We start from the raw sequence: 21,551 nt of genomic DNA on the forward strand, positions 1-21,551 counted from the left end.
ACACACACACAGGCAGGCGAAGGGACAGAGGTGTTGATGGCTTGGGAGGCGGGTAGTCACAGACTGCATGGCTTAGCCTGAAAGGGTAGTTTCTCTGTGGGAGTAGAAGAGGTAGATTTAGAGGAAAATTGTTTCCTGGGATCCCTCTTACCTTTGGAAGACTGAGGCCTAGCAGACTTTCTAACAAAGGTGGTCTTGGCAGGGTAGTTTCTCTGGAAGGTGGACACCAGGAAAACAAAGATATGCTTCAAGTTTTGCAACTCTTTGCCCTTCTCCTGAAGAGACTTGAAAAGTTCTGCAGTTGTGGTACCAAACAATGCATTGTTGTCCAGGGGGCATCCATGATTTTTGCCTTAATGTCATCTTGCAAAGGTTGGAGCCTGAGCCAAGAATACCTCCTCAGGACTGACCCAGATGCAGCCACTCTAGCTGATGCTTCCACAGCATCATAGCTACACTTCATGGAATACCTTGTAACCTGAGCTGAGTTAAGGATGGAAGAAAGCTTGCCTTAGTGGGAGAGTCAGGAAGCTAGAGAACAGTTTGCCATCATCTGAAAGAAGGGCCAAAGAATATCTGGCCATATGGGTCTGACAATTAATGGCACTGAAGGCCAGAGTAGCTTAAGTATAAACCTTTTTTTCTATTCTCTTCATGACTTTGCTCTCCTTATCTGAGGGGAGCAGAGAAGTGGAAGGTAGCATATTGCATGCTTTGTCTGCAGAAACTGAAATGGTAGCAGGGTCTGCAGAGGGACACAGGAATTTGGAGTCCTCCTGCACTTTATAACATCTGTCTGGTCTTTTGGGGGCTGGGGTTTGGGAATCTGGACACTTAGAAGCAGCAAAGGCATCTAGGAAAGCTGGCAGAAGAGGAGGTATGGCAGATGGGGAAGGGAGTCCATCTGTAGCAGGTAAGAGTACATTTTTTTGGATGTTTGATACCAGACAACAATCCCACTTCAAAAACTCCCTCATCTTAAGAATAGTTTCCCCAAATGAGATATCCTCCCCTGGGGAATCAGTGCCATTAGATTACTCTTCTGGGGAGGCATAACCCAAAGGGAAAGAAATTTGAGCTGAATAAGCCAAAGATTCATCCACTGAGGATTCCTCTTCTGATGAAAACTTCTCATAAGTCCTTTTTTGAGGAGCAGAGGAAGGAATGGAAGGAGAAGAGAGAGAGAGAGAGCCGAGGATGGTCTCAAAGCCATAAAAGCATTGAATAGGCCTTGGGAGAAGGCCTGACAATCTAGAGGTTATTCCTGAGGGGCTGGAGAAACATGTTTTGTCTTAATTTTTTTCTTTTTGTGAGCCTCATTGTTATGGAAAGTGGATGGGCCAGATGTTAGCCTACACTCCACAATGTCAGTAGGAACATCCTCTCGCACTACGATCTGGGTAATACATGCAGGCTGTCAGTCACAACGAGCCATGGATCCCCCCAAACACCCAAGTTGGGTGCCAACATTTAACTTGAGGATGTGCTGGTAGGGTCCTTCACAACCTCCACACTGGTAGCCATAAAAAAAAAAAAAAAAGTGTGTCTACTGACTCCAGAACGGTCTCTGGGCCAACATCGTCCTTAGGAAAAACGTCCGGAACAGAGGGAGCAGTGGGTAAATCAGGTCTAGATATCGTGGCCTTCTTAGCTTGCAGCTCGGCTAAAGGGCCCGATGTAGCTTCCATGTCATGCACGAGACACTTAAGACACTGATTTTAAAGGTGTAAGTTGAGAGAAGCTAAGCAACTACATAGGGTCTTGGGTACAAGAAAGGCCTTACAAACAGCACAGATAGTATGGTTGTGATCCGGGCCTAGGCAAAATAAACAAAGGTAGTGAAGGTCCTTATGTGGAATCTGCCTTCCATAGTGACACTTGCCCTTCCTAGCTGACATGTAATCAAAACAATACACAGTAGCCAAAGACTGTAATGAAAATCTCCCAACAGGGTACTTATCTGAATCAAGGTTCAGAACCTGTCTGATGAGTGACAACCGGAGCAGGCAACTGGATAGGTGGCAGAAATGTTCTGAGGTCTGGTACATGCAGACATCCTCTTTATACCAGACGTCACTTTATGACCAATGTACGTTTGATACCGTGGGACACTGCACGTACCTCACAGTAGCAACAGACCTTTGTACACTGGCCGGATGTATGAGTCAGCCGGAGGCAGACTCCCTCGTATTGTGAACACTGCAGCATATGAATAGAAGGACATCATCAGGGATTTCTCTGGGATTTGGAGGAAAAAGGGGAAAAGAGAATTATATATCATCTGGATACGATCTTCCTCACACAAGTATTGTTTACTTCTAACCGGGCTCCAAGGTGCAGGGACAAACGACCCCCAATTGCCTCCAGAGGGGGACAATTCGGGCCTCCGTTCAGTAGCTCTGGTAGGATTTGCCAAAGAAAGGTTCTCTGGATCCCTGATGATGTAGGCCTCCACTGCCGTGAGGGTGGCATCTACCACTTGAATTTCCCCCTCTGCCTGTAGGAGAACCTCCATATGTGTCCTAGAAATATTGTTGAGATTTCTTGAACCACATCTTTCTGCCACCTCAATGATTCCTTGAAAAGGATCTTTGTGGTGTGGAAAAATGCATGCCCACAGCAGAAAGGGTCTTTCTGTCCTTCTCACACCTGGACAACGTCTTTCACTTTGAAGCCAAAAAGAGAGGTGCTGTCCAAAGGAGCACTGATGAACATAGACTTGTAAGGCTCCACAAAAATCACACAAATACATCCAGGTGTGTCTCCTAATGGCTACGCCTGAACCCACTGCCCTAGAGGTTCCTTCTGCCACACTGGAAAAAAGCCTGATGGACGAGTTTGATATCGATTGTAGGGTCGCTAGCTGTTAGGTGACAGAATCCGTATCCTCCTCAGACACTGTTCCTACAAAGGTATTTGAGAGTTCCTTAATCAGATCCCTCTGAAGTCCGGTGAAGTGTGCCAAACAGTTCAGAGACCTCAGGCCAAAGGTCCCTGAATTGTAGACATGCTTCTCAAACCTGTCCATAGACTGAGACTCCTTGTCAGGGGGATGAGCAGAGGAACTTTCATTGGCTAGTTCCTTTCTGGTGGCCACCGCAACAACCATGGCATCAACAGGGGGACCCTTGGATCTGAACTGCTGGTCTTCCGGAGGAGTCATAATCTTAGCAGGTTTCTTTGGAATGGGCTCAATGCTGTCACGTTCCCTGCATGTCTGCCGTGAGACCAATTCGAGGAGCTTGCTCGCAGGAGGAACCACCCAAGTAGTAGATGGGCCAATACCAAATGCCTCCAGGAGCACATATTCATCTGATGAAGGGTTGCTGGGCTTCCAGCCACCTCTTTGTTTCAGGATTTTAAGGATGTCTCCAAATGAGACATCTGCAAGAGGTGACCATGGTGACCCTTTGCCCTCCTCCAAAACTGTGCCTTTAGTGACAGATTCAGGGGTATCTAATCTAGATGGTTCCTCTTGCATGTCTTCTTCCGAGGGAACTCCTCAATGGGACAATCTGGGAGGCATTGAAAGAGGTGGAAGTACCCAATGGGTGTCCTCTGGTTGTGGAACTGGCTGTCCCCATGAGTGGGTTAGTCGAGACTCCTGATGCAGAGATGGAAGTATAGTAGATGCAGGGCCTGAGGGAATAGGACCCATCAGAGTCATATAAGCTGACAGGGCTTTCTCCAAAGTCCTAAAGGCTGACCTTCTTGGACAAGAACAGGAACCAGAGTCTGAGAGATGGATTTTCTGATCCTTGGTCCTTCCCTGCTCTGAGAAAAGTAGCCTGAGGCAGAAGTTGGAGCCAAACTAACCCTTGCCAAAGCTCTGAGATGTAGAGACAGCTCAAAACCCTCAGAGTCGACTAAAACACCTTGGATCCAACAGTGTAGAATCAGATCCTACAGCTCTCTGGATCCCACTGCATGGAAGAGCTCAGAGCAAGCTTCAGATCTGGGGATACAACGATCTTTGGATCCAATGAGAAAAGGCCTGGATAACTCAGATCCAAGGGCTCCAAAACCACAGTGAGAATCAGAGGAGGAAGAATTAGACATGGCATGGGCTTCCTGACCCAAAGGGGTAGGAGCTGAAGAAAAAACTGGATGACTCTGCACCAAGAGAATCTGTCTCATGACCCTCTCCACATATTCTACAGTGAGGTTTCTAGAAGAGCGAGAGGACTGTATGGAAGGAGAATCTGGTCTATAAGGATGGGATAAGGTACTCTCAAAGGGACTGGGTCCAGAGATGGGGAGTAACTTGTCTTAGGAAGTATATCCAGTAGTCTTGGCAGATCCAACCTCTTTACATCAGACAAATCCTTAGTTTTCAGACACTTCTGATCCAAAGAAAAGTACAGTTGTGTACATTTACCATAAATGTATATGTCTGAGTGTATTCACTGTTGCAGTCATCACATTTGGGTTATCTGCTTGCAGTAGCCCTCAAGTCGGCCTGATTATTAAAGTCTTGGGTCCTGTGTCAGTTGCTGTCTCATCTTCCATGATGTCAGGTAGTCAGGGGTATAAAGCATGCAGCCGACGCCATTACATCAGTTTTTCTTGCCCCAGATGTCAGGTGCCCCCATAATGGGAAGCAATTATATATATATATATATATATATATATATATATATATATATATATACACACACACACACACACAAGGTTATACCTCCAACAAAAAAAGCAAATACACAAAAAAGCTTTTAAGCATAGTAAAGGAGAGTAGAGGTATAGCCAAAAGAAGTCAGGGGGCTGGAGGGAGGGTAACCAGGACTGCAACAGTGAATACACTTGAACATCTACATTGATGGTAAGTGTACACAACTGTACTATGTTCTTCATGTTTCACTGTTGCAGTCATCACATTTGGGTAGATTTCCAAAGCTAAGGATGGGAGGAGGAATTTAGATAGCATTAGGACCAGCAATAAGGCCCTGCAAAAGACTGCAGTGGCAAAGCCAGCTCTGGATTTAGAGAAAATTGGTAAATGGTAATGCTTGGTGAAAGTATGTACAGAACTCCAGGTAGCAGCTTCTAGGATGTCCCTGGTAGGGACACCTCTGAGAAAGGCTGTAGAGGTAAATGCAGCCTGGTTGAATGGGGTCTAATCGCTTGTGGGATAGGTTTTCCATGGTGCTTATAGCAGAAATGAATGCAATGGCCTATCCATTTAGAAATGGTTTGCTTTGAAATAGCCTTCCCCTCTGCCCCTGCAGCAAATGCCACCAGCAGTTGTTCAGATTTCCTTGTCCGTGCACATCTAAGGAGTGCAGTATCTATTCCCCTTTGCTCTGTGGATTAGAAAAGAAGGTTGGCAAATGAATGGACTGATTAAGAGCCACACTGGATACCACCTTGGGCATGAAGGAGGGATTGGTCTTGAGGGACACCCTGTCCGCATGAAAGATGATGAAAGGCTATACTGCCATAAGGGCCTGTAATTCAGATACCCTTCTTGCTGAAGTAATTGCTAAAAGGAAGGCTGTTTTCCAAGAAAGGAATTTTAACTCTGCACTTGCAGCTGGCTCAAAAGGAGGAAGAGTGAGTTTTTCCAATACAAAGTTAAGGTCCCAGGCTAGAGTTTGGGCTCTCCTGGGTGGTCTTAAGTTGTTGGCCCCTCTGAGAAACTGCTTGAGCAGTGGATGAGTGAGGAGGGGTGGTTCTGTGTTGTAATGAGCTGAAATGGCTAAGGCGTGAATTTTGATTGAGGAAAAAAAAAGGCTCTTGTGAAGCATCTCAGTTAAGCATTGAAGAATCTGAGGTAAATTGGGCACTGCTGTGCCCATTCCTTGAGTTTGGTTCCAGGCACAGAATCTTTTTCATTTTTCAGCATAAGATTTTCTAGTACTAGGCCTCCTTGCCTCCAAAATAACATTCAACACTTGTTTACTGAGGTATGGTAATGGAGAGATTAGGTAATTAGCCAGCCTGCCAGGTTCAGGGTTTGAAGCGGAGGGTGCAGAATCTGGCTCTCCTGCTGTGACAGCAGGGTAGGGGTCTGAGGCAGGTGCCATGGAGCCAGCAGTGACAAACTGCGCAAGAGGGAGTACCAGTGTTGGCGTGGCCAGTCTGGTGCAATCAGTATCGTCCTTGGTTTGTCCTGTTTGATCTTTAGTAGTACTTTGGAGAGGAAAGGCAGAGGAAGAAAGACATAAACTGATAGATTTTTCCAGCTGAAGGACAAAGCATCCACTTTCCAAGCTTGTTGGTGGGGAGTCCTTGTGCAGAATTTCTCCAATTGGTAGTTCTGGGGGGAGGTCTATATCTGGGCTCCCCCATTTGTTTATCAACATGTTGAAAGTCTTTGGTTCCAGTTTCCACTCGTGTGGGTCCATAAGATTTCTGCTTAGTTCGTCTGCCAGTCTATTTAGTTTCCCTGGCAGGAAATAAGCCTGTAGATGTACTTGGTAGCTCAAGGCTGTGTTCCACAGAGCCATGGCTAGTCTGCAGAGGGGGTAAGAATGGGTACCCCCATGCTTATTTATGTACTACATAACAGTGGTGTTGTCCATCCTTACCATTAATTGTCCTGGAAGAATGTGGTCCTTGAAGGCTGTCAGAGCATTCTGTACAGCTAACATTTATTTTTGATTGACATGCAGGTGCATTTGACTTGGGTTCCATTTGCCCTGAATGCACTTCCCTGCCAGGTGAGCCCCCCATGCATAGTCTGATGAGTCTGTTGTTAGGGTTTGGGCGGCAGGGGGTAGAGTGAATGGTAGTCCCTTGTTTTGGTGGCAGGCCTCTGCCCACCAAAGGAACAGTAACCGTAGGCAAGGTATGATAGGAATCATTACTTCTAGATCCTGAGAATGTTGACACCATAGGCTTTGTAGATACCACTGTAGCTTCCTCATATGCAGTCTTGCATATGGAATTAGTAGAATGCAGGAGGCCATGAGCCCCAAGGCTTGCAGCATTTGCCTTGCAGATATAGCAGAGTTTTTGTGGCCATTAGTTTGAAGTAAGTTGTCAAATGAACTTGTTTCTCTGGCGTGGGGAAAGCCATCTGGGAAGTTGTGTTCAAGCTTGCTACCAGGAATATAATTTATTGGCAGGGTTTCTTTTCATTTATGGTGTACCACAGACAAGTTGGCACATTTTGTACAAATGCCAGATGATTCAAAAGTATGTCCTGGCTTTCTGCCTGAATTAGACAATCGTCCAGGTATGGGTATATTTGAATATTTCTTTGTCTGCAAAATGCAATGACTGGAGCTAGGCACTATGTGAACACCCTGGGCGCAGTAGATAAGCCAAAGGGCAGTGCAGAGAACTGACAGTGCATGTAGCCTGCTTTGAAGCATAGGTATCTTCTGCAAGATTCCCTTATTGGGATGTGCAGGTAGGCTTCCTTTAAATCCAGTGTTACCAACCAGGTATCTTTGCCTAGCATAGGAAGTAATTGGTGAAGAGTTAGCATCTTGAATTTTGGAATCACCAAAAAGGTGTTTAATATAGAAAGGTCCAGGACAGGACGCCATGAGTGGTCTTTTCTGGGTACCAGGAAAAGTCTTGAGTAGAAACCTTGTCCCTTTTCCTCTTCTGGTACAGTTTCAATAGCCCTTATGCTTAAGAGAGACAGTACTTGCTTTTGAGTCTCTGCCCACTGATTTGGGGGTAGATCTGGCCAACCATTTGGGGTTGGTAACGTGTGGAAGTAAAATATTTATCCTTGGGAAACTATATTTAAAACCCATTTGTCCTGGGTAATGAGTTCCCAGTTTTTTGCCTGCAGAGTAAGCTTTCCCCCTAAAGGAGCACTCAGTTGAGAAGTGCCTGGAAGTTTTTAAGTTAAGTCATTGAGACAGTTTACCATACGGGGAGTCTTACTACTCCCTGATATGGAAGTGGGAGCCCCCCACCACTGCTTAGTCCTGTGCGTACCCTGGGACTGAAGCCTGGGTGTTCTGCTGGTTCTGGGTTTGGACTGAGAAGGCCTGGAAGAGGCAGGAAAAGACCAATTCTTAGAGGGCCAATGCCTACTAAATCTTGGAGGCTGTACTTGTAAGAAATCTTTAACAGTTTGCATAGATTTAGCTTCTTCCTCCATTGTTTTAAGAACTTCTTCTGCTTTGTTGCCAAACAGGCGGTCCTGACTTAAGGGAGCATCCAGCAATTTAGCTTTAACATGATCTGGCAAAGATTGCTCCTTAAGCCAAGCATGCCTTCTAAGTACAGAACCAGTGACAGCAGCCCTGCAAGATACCTCTAGTGAATCAAAACCACATTGCAAAGTATGCTTTTCAACCTGTTCAGCAGAATGCATTAAATCCTGTAAATCCTTATTTTCAGCATAGTCAGGAATCAACATAATTTTCGGTTTAAGCAATCCAATAATATGCTGCTGATACTTTAACATATGAAACTGGCAGTTTAAGGCCCTACTGGCCAAAGTTGCAGAAGTGTATACTTACTCCATCTATCCAGTGCCCTGGAGTCTCTATATCAGAGGGGTAGGATTTTTGGCAGTAGTAGCCTTAATGCCCTTGGGTCCCTGTGAAATGGTCTCAGGATCTGCAGTAGGATTTTTAAAAAGGAACTTGTGAAAGTCAGGAACCCTGTAATATATATCAGGTTTTCTAGGAGCAGGAGGTAAAGAGTCAGGGGCCAAGCTAGATTCCGAAAAGGCATAATCAACAATGTCTAGTACAGGAGGGATAGCTAAATGCCTGTGTTGGGACAGGAGTAAGAAATCCCTAAGCCTCTTTTTAGAATCAGAGTAATCCTGGCTTTCCCAGTGAAAGTGCTCCCTAAAAGTATGCAGGGTTTCACCAAAAGAGAAATCCTCTTGGGGGGAAGCAGAGGGAACAGAGTCCTCTGCATCAGAACCCTCATAGGTAGATAAAGGTAAATGCCTGGTCATCAGAGGAAACAGAAATTTCAGAATCCTGGTCAGAAATATCATAAGCAAATTCAATCCTAGGTCTCTTAGAGGGAGAAGGTTGGCTTCCCCTGATTAAAGTAATAAGGTCATCAGCCATTCTTATTTGTTTTTTAGGCATAGAGGCCTGACCATGTAGTCTGGGCATCGGTTTTCTGAGCATAGCTCGAGTTTTAGGCCTTGAAGAAGAAGATGGCGTTGGTTTAATAATCAAGTCAGTAGGCCTGAATACGCCCTCAGAAGCTAGTACCTGCACAGCAGCTCCGGACCCATCCAAGGTAAAGACACCCGCAGGTTCCATAGTTGAAGCATCTCGTGGCATACTGGACTCCGAATGGGTCTCAGTAGAGGCCTGCGAATCTGAAGTAGCGGGTATCACGGGCTGCGAAAGCGCCTCACTGAGTACCGGCAAACTGGCGACTGGCTTAGAAGTGTTGTCGGCAGTTTTGGACCTCGGCAGCCTGTCTTTATCTTTGCATTTTTTTCAGAATGTCAGTAGTCGGATGGCTTACCGAAGACATACTTGGATAATTGAACCGAGTACCAAAATATTTAGAGGTGTAAATATACAGACGACGAATAGTTCGCTGCTTAAAAGAGACACAAAACCGACAGCGAGTTACATCGTGGTCAGGGCCTAGGCAAGGAATACAGTACGAATGAAAATCTTTGTGAGGTATTTGCTTTCCACAAGAAATACAATTACTGACTTTTACTGACATCGGTTTACAGCAAGAAAAAGTTTCCCTAATGGGGTACTTGGCTTTAGTTGAACACTTTGGTTCTGAAACTCGAAAACGAAAATTTCAGGAGTCGGCTGACCGGCACTTGTGAACTGCTTCTGCTTTGGGCACTAACTGCAAGAAAGACTGATGTAATGATGTGGGCTGCACGGTTTATACCCCTGACTACCTGACATCACGGAAGATGAGACAGCAACCGACGCAGGACGCAAGACTTTGATAATCAGGCAGACTGAGGGTTACTGCAAGCAGATAACCCAAATGTGATGACTGCAACAGTGAAACATGAAGAACATCAGTCCGATCCGAAGAAAGACTTTTACTTTTGCCCGATTGGGCTGGTGGTTCTGATTGCTTAATTTTCTTTTTCTTGGGTGGATCCGAGAAAACTGCATGATTCAAAGAAGGTCTTTACGTAGTTTTCTCCGAGGTCTTTGAAGAAACAGAAGAAAAGCTCAGAGATAGTACAGTTGTGTACCTACCATAAATGTAGATGTTCGAGTGTATTCACTGTTGCAGTCATTACACTTGGGTTATCTTGCTGGCAGGCTACCCGCAGTTGGCCTGAATTCCAAAGTCCTGGTCCGGCGTCGGTTGCTGTCGCTTCTTCCCTGATGTCAGTGCGCCAGGGGTATAAAAGATGCAGCTGACGCCATTTTCTTCAGTTTTTCTTGCCCCAGATGTCAGGTGCCCCCAAAAGGGTAGGCTAAAAATTCTGCTTATAAAAAAGCATCCACTAACATAAACATTACCTTCATCTACAAGCAAATACACCACGTAGGTTGTATAGAATAGAGAAGTACAGATAAGTCCTAGCAATGAAAGGGGGGTGGTGGGAGGGTAACCTGGACTGCAACAGTGAATACACTTGAACATCTACATTTATGGTACGTACACAACTGTACTATGTTCATCGTGATTCACTGTTGCAGTCATTACGAGGTTGGGTGACTGGGCCTAAATAGAATTAGGAGTGGCTATGAGGCCCTGCAGAACTGCAGTGGCAAAGCTTGCTCTGGATTTAGAGTAAAGTGGTAAGTGGTAGTGCTTTGTAAAAGTGTGTACTGAAGTCCAAGTTGCAGCTTCCAAAATGTCCTTGGTTGGTACTCCTCTGAGGAAGGCTACTGAAGTGGCTGCTGCTCTGGCTGAATGTGGTCTGATGCCCTTTAGGCACCGATTTGCCATGTTGTGAATAGCAGAAACGAATGCAGTGGCCTATCCATTTTGAAATAGTCTGCTTTGAAATAGCTTTTCCTTGCGATCCTGCAGCATATGCCACTAAGAGTTGCTCAGTCTTTCTGAAAGCTTTAGTTTTGAAGAGTAGCTGTCTGTGTATGTCCAAAGAATGCAGAAGTCTCTCCCCTTTATTCTGTGGGTTTGGATAAAAGGTAGGGAAATGAATGGTTTGGTTAAGAGCCGCACTGGACACCACCTTAGGCATAAATGTTGGGTTTGTCCTTAGAGAAACCCTGTCCGGATGGAAAATAATAAAAGGTTCCACAGCCATTAATGCCTCTAACTCTGAGACTCTTCTTGCTGAAGTTACTGCTAGGAGCGGAGCTGTTTTCCATGATAAGAATTTTATCTCAGCTGTATTGGCTGGCTCAAAAGGAGACAGTGTGAGCTTTTCCAAGACATAACTGAGGTCCCATGCAGGTATTGGTGCCCCCCTTGGAGGTCTTATGTTTTTGGCCCCTCTGAGGTACTGCCTTAGCAGTGGATGTGAAAAAATAGGTGGGTCCGTATTGTAATGAGCTAAAATGGCAGAGGCATGGATCTTAATTGATAGGCCTTTGTCCAGCATCTCAGTTAGGTATTGTAAAATCTGAGGAATATTTGGTACAAGCGTGTCAATTTCTTGTGCCTGGTTCCAAGCACAGAATTCTCTTCCATTTTTCTGCATAAGATTTTCTGGTGCTGGGCCTCCTGGCCTCCAAAATAACATCCATAACTGCTTTAGAGAGAGGTGTGTTCTGAGTGATATCCACCATGCAGCCAGGTTTAGGGTTCTGAGTTGGCTGAGCAGGATCTGATTGTTTTGTTGGGTCAGTAAATGAGGAATTAGAGGTAATGTCCAGGCTAGGCCTTGAGACAGGCTCTTTAGGATTGGATACCAGTGCTGGTGTGGCCAGTCTGGAGCAATCAGTATCATTTTTGGCTTCTCTTGTCTGACCTTTAGGAGTACCTTGGGGAGGAGAGGCATATATTGTAAGGGTTTTCCAGCTGAATGATAGAGCATCCAGTTTCCATGCTTGTTTGTGATAAGTCCTTGTGCAGAATCTCTGTAGTTGGCAGTTTTGAGGGGAGGCAAATAGATCTATGTCTGGGCATCCCCATTTCCTGGTTATCATGCTGAAGATTTGTGGATCTAGTTTCCACTCGTGAGGATCCATGAGGTGTCTGCTTAGTTCGTCTGCCAGAGTATTTGTCTTTCCTGGCAGGAACTGTGCTTGCAGGTGTACTTGATAAGTCAATGCTGTGTTCCACAAAGTCATGGCTTGTCTGCAGAGGGGGTAAGAATGTGTGCCTCCTTGCTTGTTTATGTACCACATGACTGTAGTATTGTCCGTCTTTATCAGCAGTTGTCCTGGATGCAGTAGATCCTTGAAGGCTATCAGGGCATTCTGTACAGCTAGCATCTCTTTTTGATTGATATGAAGATGTATTTGGCTTGTGGGCCATGTGCCCTGAATACATTTTCCTGCCATGTGGGCCCCCCAGGCATAATCTGATACATCTGTTGTTATTGTCTGCCTGACTGTGGGTAAAGTGAATGGATGTCCCTTGTTGTGGTGACAGGCCTGTGATGACCATTGAAACTCCTGTTGCAGGCAGGGAATGAGGGTAATTAATGTTTCCAGGCTGTGGCAATGCTGAGTCCAAACACTTTTTAGATACCATTGTAGCTTCCTCCTATGCAATCTTGCATATGGAATTAGCAGAATGCAGGATGCCATGAAGCCCAAAGCCTGCAGAATTTTTCTTGCAGGTAACTGGGTCTTTGTTGCCATCTTTTTGAAGTAAGAAGTCAGTTGCCTTTGTCTGGCGTGAGATAAGCCATCTGGGCAGTTGTATTTAAGCTTGCACCCAGGAATGTTATCTCTTGAGAGGGTATCAGTTTTGATTTCTTTTCGTTTACTGTGTACCCTAGGCAAATTAGTAATCTTTACAAACGCAAGATGCTTCAGTAGAATGTCCTTGTTCTCTGCTTAAATAAGGCAGTCGTCCAAGTAGGGATATATTTGGATTCCTCTGTCTGCAAAATGCAATTACTGGTGCCAGGTATTTTGTGAAGACCCTGGGCGCAGTAGATAAGCCAAAGGGCAGTGCAGAGAATTGGTAGTGCATTGAGCCAGCTATGAATCTGAGGTATCTTCTGCAAGATTGTCTGATTGGGACATGCAGGTATGCCTCTTTGAGGTCCAAAGTTAAAAGCCAAGCCTTCTTACCCAGCATGGGCAGAAGCTGCTGCAAAGTCAACATTTTGAATTTTGGAACATCCAGAAAAGTGTTTAGAATAGACAGGTCCAGTATTGGTCTCCAGGCTTTGTCCTTTCTGGGTACCAAGAAAAGTCTCGAGTAAAATCCTTGTCCCTGCTCTTGCTGTGGTACTCGCTGAATAGCCCTCGTATCCATGAGAGATAAAACTTGTTTTTGTGCCTCTGCCCATTGATTGTGTGGCAGGTCTGGCATACCTTTTGCCCTTGGAAGGGTGTGAAAGTAGAACCTGCAGCCCTGAGACACTATATTTAAGACCCATTTGTCCTGGTGATCATGTGCCAATTTTGTGAAAAAAGTGCTAGTTTTCCCCCCTAAAGGTGCTGCCAAAAGATAAGTGCTTGGCATTGGCAGAGGAAAGTCACTGGGACTGTTTCCTATATGGCTGTGATTTGTCTTCTCCGCTTTTGGAGGTAGAAGCACCCCATTGTTTAGGCTTGTATGAGCCTGGGGGCTGGGATCTGCCTCTAGGGCGTCTGTATCTGCCTCTTTGTGGCTTGTCTGACACCGGAAAGGACCAATTCTTAGAAGGCCAGTTCCTGCTAAATCTGGGTGGCTGTACCTGTAAGAAATCCTTAACTGTCTGCATAGATTTCGCTTTATCCTCCATTTTCTTCAACACCTCTTCTGCCTTAACACCAAATAAAGTATCATGCTGTAATGGAGCATCCAATAATGTTGCTTTAACATGATCAGACAGATTCTGTTCCTTTAGCCAAGCATGCCTTCTAATGACAGAACCTGTAACACGGCCCTGCAAGAGGCCTCCAGTGAATCAAAACCACATTGCAAAGTATGCTTTCCCACTTGTTCAGCTGCATGCAATAAATCCTGCATTTCCTTGTTTTCAGAACATTCAGAATTTGTCAACATTTTCTGCTTTAGCAGTGACATTAAGTATTGCTGATACTTAAGCATATGAAACTGACAATTTAAAGCCCTTACAGTCAAGGTAGCAGAAGTGCTGCGTGACTTCAATGTGATTTCAATGAGATTTGGGTGCTATAAAATGCTCTAGTAGATTATTAACTTAGTTTTGTTTCTGATGAAGTTGGATACTTAAATCTGACGAAAAGTGCATGTTTAAAGAGAAGCTTAAATAAATATTTCAAACACAGGTTTCGTAGTGGATTTTTCACGTGGTGTTGGAAGACAGTGTTTGGGAAGTTTTTTGTTTACCTGTTTCAAACCATTTTCAAGGCTTAAGGTAGCAGAAGTGTAAACTTTTTTCCCCCATCTTTCCAGTGCCCTAGAATCTCTATCAGAGGGGACAGGGTTTTTTGCAGTGGAAGCCTTGGCCACTTTGGGACCCTGAGATATAGTTTCTGGGTCAGCAGCCGGGATTTTATATAGAAATTTATGAGAATCTGGAACCCTGTAGTATCTGTCTGGCTTAACAGGTGCAGGGGGTAAAGGGTCAGGAGACAGGCCGGACTCTGAAAATACATAATCTACAATGTTTAGAACAGGAGGAATAGCAAGAGGTCTGTGCTGAGGTAGTAAAAGAAAGTCTCTGAGCCTTTTCTTAGATTCTGAGTAATCTTGGCTCTCCCAGTGAAAATGCTCCCTCATGGTATGCAGGGTTTCCCCAAAAGAATAATCCTCAGGAGGAGAGGCTGAAGGAATAGATTCTTCAGCATCAGAATCCTCATAGGGAGGAAGAGAGTATCCCTGTTCTGAAGAGGAGTCAGAGGAAATGGAAACCTGATCAGAAGAATCATATACTGTGTCTTGCCTAGGTCTCATCAGTAGGGGGATGGGAACCCCTGATCAAAGTAATTAGGTCTTCGGCCATTTTAAGCATCTGTTTCTTAGGCATGGAAGTCTGTCCAGGGGAATGCTGAACTTGTTTCTTTGTCTTTAAAGCTGATTTAGTCTTTGCCTTGGAAGTGGAGGTTGGCTTGACATATAACTGTGTATGTCTGAAAACACCCTCAGAAGCAGATGCCTGCTCAGCGGCTCCGGACCCATCTGAGGGAATGGTTTTCGAATGTCCAATACCTTGAGTATCCAGAGGCCTAGATGTCTCCACGTGGGAGTCGGAAGCGGCCCCTGGCTCTGAGGTAGCGGGTGTCAGGGGCTGCGAAAGCACCTCACTGAGAACCGGCGACTGGCCTAGCGGAGGCCTAATCAGTTTTGGACCTCTGATGCCTGTCCTTTTCCTTGTGGTCTTTATAAACTCCGGTCGGCTGTTCTGATGGCATTATATAAGTAAATCTTCAGCCAAAGTAATGAAAGGCAAAATCATACCGACATTTAATAGTGCATTGGTTAAATCTAGCACAAAACAGACAGCTAGCAACATCGTGGTCAGGGCCTAGGCAAGGAATACAGTAAGAATGAAAATCCTTATGAGGCATTTGCTTCCCACAAGAAATACAATTATTAACTTTTTCTGACATCGGTCTGGAGCAAGAAAAAAGTTTCCCCAATGGGGTACTCAGCTTTAATGAAGACTTCGGATCTGAAATTCGATTTAGAAAATCTCAGGAGTCGGCCGACCAGCACTTGCGGACTGCTTTTGCTTTGGGCACCGTGCGGCAAGAAAGACTGAAGAAAATGGTGTCGGCTGCATCTTTTATACCCCTGGCGCACTGACGTCAGGGAAGAGGCGACAGCAACCGATGTCAGACCAGGACTTTGGAATTCAGGCCGACTGCGGGTAGCCTGCCAGAAGGATAACCCAAGTGTAATGACTGCAACAGTGAAACATGATGAACATCAGTGTGACAACTTTCTGGAGATTTCTCCAGGTATGGCATCACCAAAGGAAGATGGTAGCAGCCCCTTTAACTCATTCACTTTAATGTAGCTCAGGAAGTTTTCACTGTAATATCCAATGGGTCGGGCCTAAGCTTTTTGACAAATTATTTCATCACATTTCAAACAAATGTTCATATTTCTGGAACCATAAGGATTATGGAAGAAGTATAATTGGCAAACTCTTCATGACAAACTATTTTTACAGTGGTAGTATTCTTTAGGTTCTAGGTCTTAAACCAAATTTTATAAATTACAGTAATTATTACATTTGTAATATTTTTGTAAACAACTTACAATATCTCAGGAACCACTCAAGTTACACATATATTGTCAGCAGCATTTTATTCATCTAGTGAGAGCTTTCATACGAGGCTAAGGAGTTCTGTGTTGGTTCTTGAGATATTTAGAAAAATGTGAAAACTTTATCTACATAAATTAATATAAAAACAACAGTAAATATCCATTTACTTGCACTACACAGAGGTCAAATATTAATGCAACTGAGTCTGCCATTGTGTAAGCTTTAAGATGAAATCTTTTAAAACCTTGTGCATACCATGGTTTTGAAATTATTGATTCAAACATGAACAAAGAATATTTGATGCCTAGAGGCGTCAGTAGGAGTTAACTGCAGATGCACCTGGAGGCATCACTCTGATGTAATGAGTTAACAATCAGTTTCTGCATTCCAATAACGCTCTGGGGTTGAACACACGACATACCGCACAGCTCTCTTGCAGGTGGATTGGTCCAAAGCAATAAACAAAAAGGGTGTGTGAGTCAGAATAAGGAATCTTTTGACCACAATTCCCACACTTTTTAAAACATGCAGGAGTTTTTTCTTAGACAGCCATGTTAGCTCAGAACAAACGGCTATAATAACTACTACACAGAAAAAAAAACTATAAGTACAAACAATAGCATCAAGATTTAAAGAATATAACTATCAATATATTGAATTTTTTTTAACAACCAGAGACAAGAAGAAAGGGGCTACCTGCAAAGGTAGCAAGGACTACTATAAACATAAAAGGGTAAAGGGAGAAAAACTGGGAGAAAGAGATAACAATAGAAAGATTATTGTTAAAAAAAAAAAAATTAAACAAGTACTTATCTATTCCAAATAACTTCAGAGACTAATCACCACGTCTTTCACTTAATGGCGGCAAACAAGATCTGAGGTAAGGAGGGTTGGTGCATTATGGGTAAGGGAGAAGCTCAGAAGTTGCCACAAGTTTTTTCAGTGGCCAAGTCAGATCTGACATCTTGGATCCGAACCGATCAGTCAAGGACAGAATGAAAATTGACATCATCAGATCTTTTTTTTATTTTTACTTATTTACATTTTGTTGACCAGGTTAATCCAACTAGGCCAATGGCCTCTTTTCAAGGGAGACCTGAGGCAATATTCATACTAACTAGGGAAAATTTGGCCACAGTACCAGGGAACTTTTACTCTCTTCAATAAATGATGGGGGATCTGTCACACTAACCTGAGCTACCAGTAACTCAGGCAAATGGGGCCTCAGTTTAATGTCTCATCAGAAGGACAGCACACTCAGGATTACAGCACCCCCCCCCCATGTTGTACTGCAGTGTCAGTAATGGAAAATTAAGTTGACTACCTGGTGTGGGAAAGAACCTGCAGCCTTACATTGGATAAACGTCAGCTTATATATGCATCTAGCCAGTGAATCCAGGATTTTCATTCTCTACTCATCTATCCAGAGTGACACATGGCCCTTCCATTACACCCACAGGGTCCCCAGCTTGTTAAAGACACTCCCCTATTTCTGTTTAATTACTCATCGTTTTTTCGATTAACCAAGGCCACCATTTCATACAACAAGCACTCATTAAGCCCACTTAGTCTTGATGTTATTCAAGCTAAATCCTTCTAAAATTTTAAAATTCTTACATTTTATTATGAGAGAGACCTTTTACTTTCCTAAACTGGTTACAAAGGTTGGGCTTACTGTAGTTTCTAGCACATATTGCTTCATTAACTGACTCATATTACCCTGCAGTTACTGTAAATCAGGCTGTTGCTTCTTAAATTCATATTGACATTCTTATCCAATTAAGTTAAATAAGTCCTTACCTGACTAATTTGCATGCTATATGACTTGGTTTCCTATTATCTCAAAGACTAAAGTACATATTCAATATGGAGGAAGCTCTAAGTTTCTAATTACATGAAAGCAAACATTAAATGTTCCAGCCTGATGGGATGACGTGATCTTATATTGAACATTTTAGTACCCCACCCCATAGTTAGACAGTGATCTTTCAATTAATTTAAATACTTTCAAATTTAACACGATATGTAGAGTTAGTATCAATTGTCCAAAATGTCTATGGTTTTCACTTTCAATTTTTTTCTATAGAAGTTAGAGTAAGCACCAATACTGTTACTGTTGTCATTCCAAAGCATCTTAACATGTCAGTTTTCTTAATTTTCCTCCATGATGGTTTCAACCTTGTTGTCTCTCATTAGTTCACTGATTTTTTTCTTGTGAGCTCATGTGTCTCCTTACTTCTTTCACAAATTTTTCTTTTGATGACTGGAAATGGTTTTAGGAATTTTTCTAACATCTCTGAGGATCATCTCTTGCCTTTGAAGGCAGTTACTCCATTGCTTACCTCGGGTGCTATATTCCCAGTCTCTCCTTCCCGCTTGGTGAAATCATCATATACTTTTTGAGCATCTGTGTAGGCTGCTACACCAAGAAAATAAAAAAAATAAAAAACTTTGAAGACAGCTGGATGCGAGTTTAACCTGATATGCATTCTCCTGTATTTCTTGCAACATAAATTCATACCATAACCAGGAAGTGCTGCCCAGAAGTCACTACTAAATTATCAGAAGGCACTTCTACAGTACCTTTTTCGTATGGAAACTGAAAAGCCAGCAAAGTTCACAACTTCATCTATGAGAAGAAGCAGAACAATGATATACAGACCATGCTTTTTTTTTTTTTTTTTTTTTTTTTTACAAGTAGCTACCACACGAAGGGTCAGTCAAAAGAAAAACTCTACACTTTGTAAAAAGAGACATACGTGTCTGAAAAACAAATTTGCTATCATAACCAAAATAAGCACACTCCATCAAAGGAAGTACTCTAGACTTCAAAAGAGAGGAAAATGTTTATAAAAGAAATAAGTAATTGGTCACATGAAAGAAAATCCACAGGTGATGAAATGTAAACTGTTTTACTGCATCAACAGAAAACAAGTACACAAAGCAATGGCGAAATGGGAGGAAAATGGACTAAATGTCCTTCTGTAACTTAGGTGAAATCAGTAGAAATGAAAGCTTGAAGCTGGCATTGATACTGTCTAAAAAGACAATGGGAAGTCCTCTATGGGATCATAGTGTCTGAAGCAGTTACAGTGGTGAAATTTATTAAAGACAGCCCTGAAAAAAGTATTAAGGTATCTGGCCCATATTCTTAAAAAAAAATGTTATTGCCCTCAACCTTTTTAAGGAAGAATAATCGGACACCCAAATAATGTTATGGGGTCATGACAAAACCCAAAGTATAAACTTCAATAGCACAGCATCCCAATTACCATTTCAAATGCTGCCCTGCATAGATTAAATGCACATTACAGTTCCCTAGTTAAGGGAAATGTCAAATTTCCGAAAGGTTTAATTAAAAAAGTGAAGGCTATATGAACAATCAAAGGAAACAGTACTCCTAGTAACCATTAAAAGCTTTAGAGTCAATACAAAAGCAGCTCCACTTCTTAACGATATCTGGCTGTGGATAGCTACTCTAAACCTAAATGTTATCCAGAAGTCACTCTAATCTCTGAGACAAGAAGTGAACTTCAAGGTCTAAAAGGAAGGTGATCTTCACTGAAAAGTCCTCTGACTCCACTTTCAGAAATACACGCCATCCCATTCAATAATTCTACATAAAACGAATAGTACCCAAACATATAGGAAAGCAGTCAAAGGAATTTTCAGTGCTTGCTTCATTAAAATAGATCATTCAACATTCTCAAAACTCAAATCAACCTTTTTTCAGCTTTTGCCAACTGAAATAGAATTATTGCTTGGCTTGTGTCATATTAATGTTTGCAAAACAAGCAGAAGACTTTTAATACTTCCAACTTGGCTTCTAAAGTCATTAACTCAATATTATGACTCCAAAGATGTCAAAAATAAATTCTGGCAGCATGCCATTTCTTACAACTGAATACAGTTCAACAGTATTAAGAAAAAACAGTTCAGATTCTTGGATTGAACATGATTGGCATGAAAGGGGAAGTACTTCCTTAGGACACACAAAACAATTTGTCTGGAACCATTGAAGAAACTGTACATTGTGTACCGCTATTAATACAGAATCAGAAATAATTTGCTGTATTAAACTGAAGCTGATTTTATATATATATATATATATATATATATATATATATATATACATAATACACTGAACCAAACATGGGTATCCTTACTCAGAAAGATTTCCAGCACAGAACATTGCTAAAATACAACTTAGATCAGATAAGTTTCTGTGAAGAGTTAAAGATGTCAATGTGACATTCACAAAACCATCACCACAGAAACATTAAAATACAGCTGCAAGACAGACCCAGAGTGGCTAACACAGGGAACAGGCTCCTCATCCACACGAAGAGTTCCTCCTTAACCAAATTCAAGTGCAACTTGGACAGTTGGATGGGGAACATGACGTTCATCCCTGGTTTGGAGTCTATATCTCTAAAGGACACAGGCAGCCTCTAAATGGTTAATCTCCCAGGCCCTTGCTTGTAAATGCTTCATCTCCGAAGCCCCTGCTTACACTTACCAAGGGTACCAAAAAGTTGCCAGAAATTTGGAATGCATGCCTAGCCTCAAAAAAGGCCTGAGTGGTCATTTGCCTAGTACATACCTATGAAGTACAGTGATGATAGTTTATCAGCAGCCTAACAAATAATCTGTACTTGGTTCACCCCTGTTCACTGCACATTACAAGCTATCCAACTGAAATGAGCAAATATGATGTTTTCTGGTTAGTGTTCATATACTCTCTGAAATACAGAAGCTCCCAATCTGGACACATTTACATTATGCTGCCTTCAACAATGTCTTTTATTCTGTTTTTGTTGGGCAGTAGTGTGAACAAAGCTGCAATCACAAATGAAGGGCACAAGGACAGCAGCAGCTTGCCATTCAGGGTCAATCTGATTCCTTCTGGCATGATTTTATGACTGGGAAATGGCTTCTTCAAATGTGATGATGCTCGATTCCAAACTTGTAGATTTGCTCCCATCCAAAGCTTCTTTTCCAGGCTTGGTTTTCTCTGAAATTGATGGGGCGTTTATATTTTCTTCTTCATCTTCCTCTTCCATATCTGGCCAAGCTGAATGGTCTTCAGAGCGCTTCAATCGTTCATTTAGTGCCTTGAGGGCAATTTGTCTGTATAAACACAAACACAAATTTAAATTAATTAAAAAAATAACAGTATAGTTTACAAATATTTATTTTCATGATGACAAATACTGCACGTTTTACAACAAATATACTCCTACAAATGTAATGAATACTAAAGGGGGCAACAGATTATCATACTTTTACAAAGTTTTTCATTATCCTTGTAGCTCTCCTCTGTACCTATCTAAAATTACCTCTACCACTACCC

The 21,551-nt window shown here is 42.8% G+C and overlaps 2 protein-coding genes across 2 annotated transcripts in view; both read right to left on the bottom strand.

Annotated features, from left to right (window-relative positions):
* Window positions 1–21,551, bottom strand: part of LOC122807148 (transmembrane reductase CYB561D2) — a 902,611-nt gene that overhangs the window by 208,708 nt on the left and 672,352 nt on the right. The gene's annotated exons all lie outside the window — the stretch shown is intronic.
* TMEM115 (transmembrane protein 115) overlaps window positions 19,026–21,551 on the bottom strand; it is a 233,515-nt gene continuing 230,989 nt past the window's right edge. The window contains exon 2 of the mRNA XM_044078160.1: window positions 19,026–21,328. Coding sequence (XP_043934095.1) covers window positions 21,115–21,328 — 214 coding nt within the window. The 3' untranslated portion in view covers window positions 19,026–21,114. The remainder of the gene's footprint in view (window positions 21,329–21,551) is intronic.

This window comes from Protopterus annectens, chromosome 7.part0 (assembly GCF_019279795.1).
Source record: "Protopterus annectens isolate FY-2018-M chromosome 7.part0, PAN1.0, whole genome shotgun sequence".
In the NCBI taxonomy this organism is placed as follows: domain Eukaryota; kingdom Metazoa; phylum Chordata; order Ceratodontiformes; family Protopteridae; genus Protopterus; species Protopterus annectens.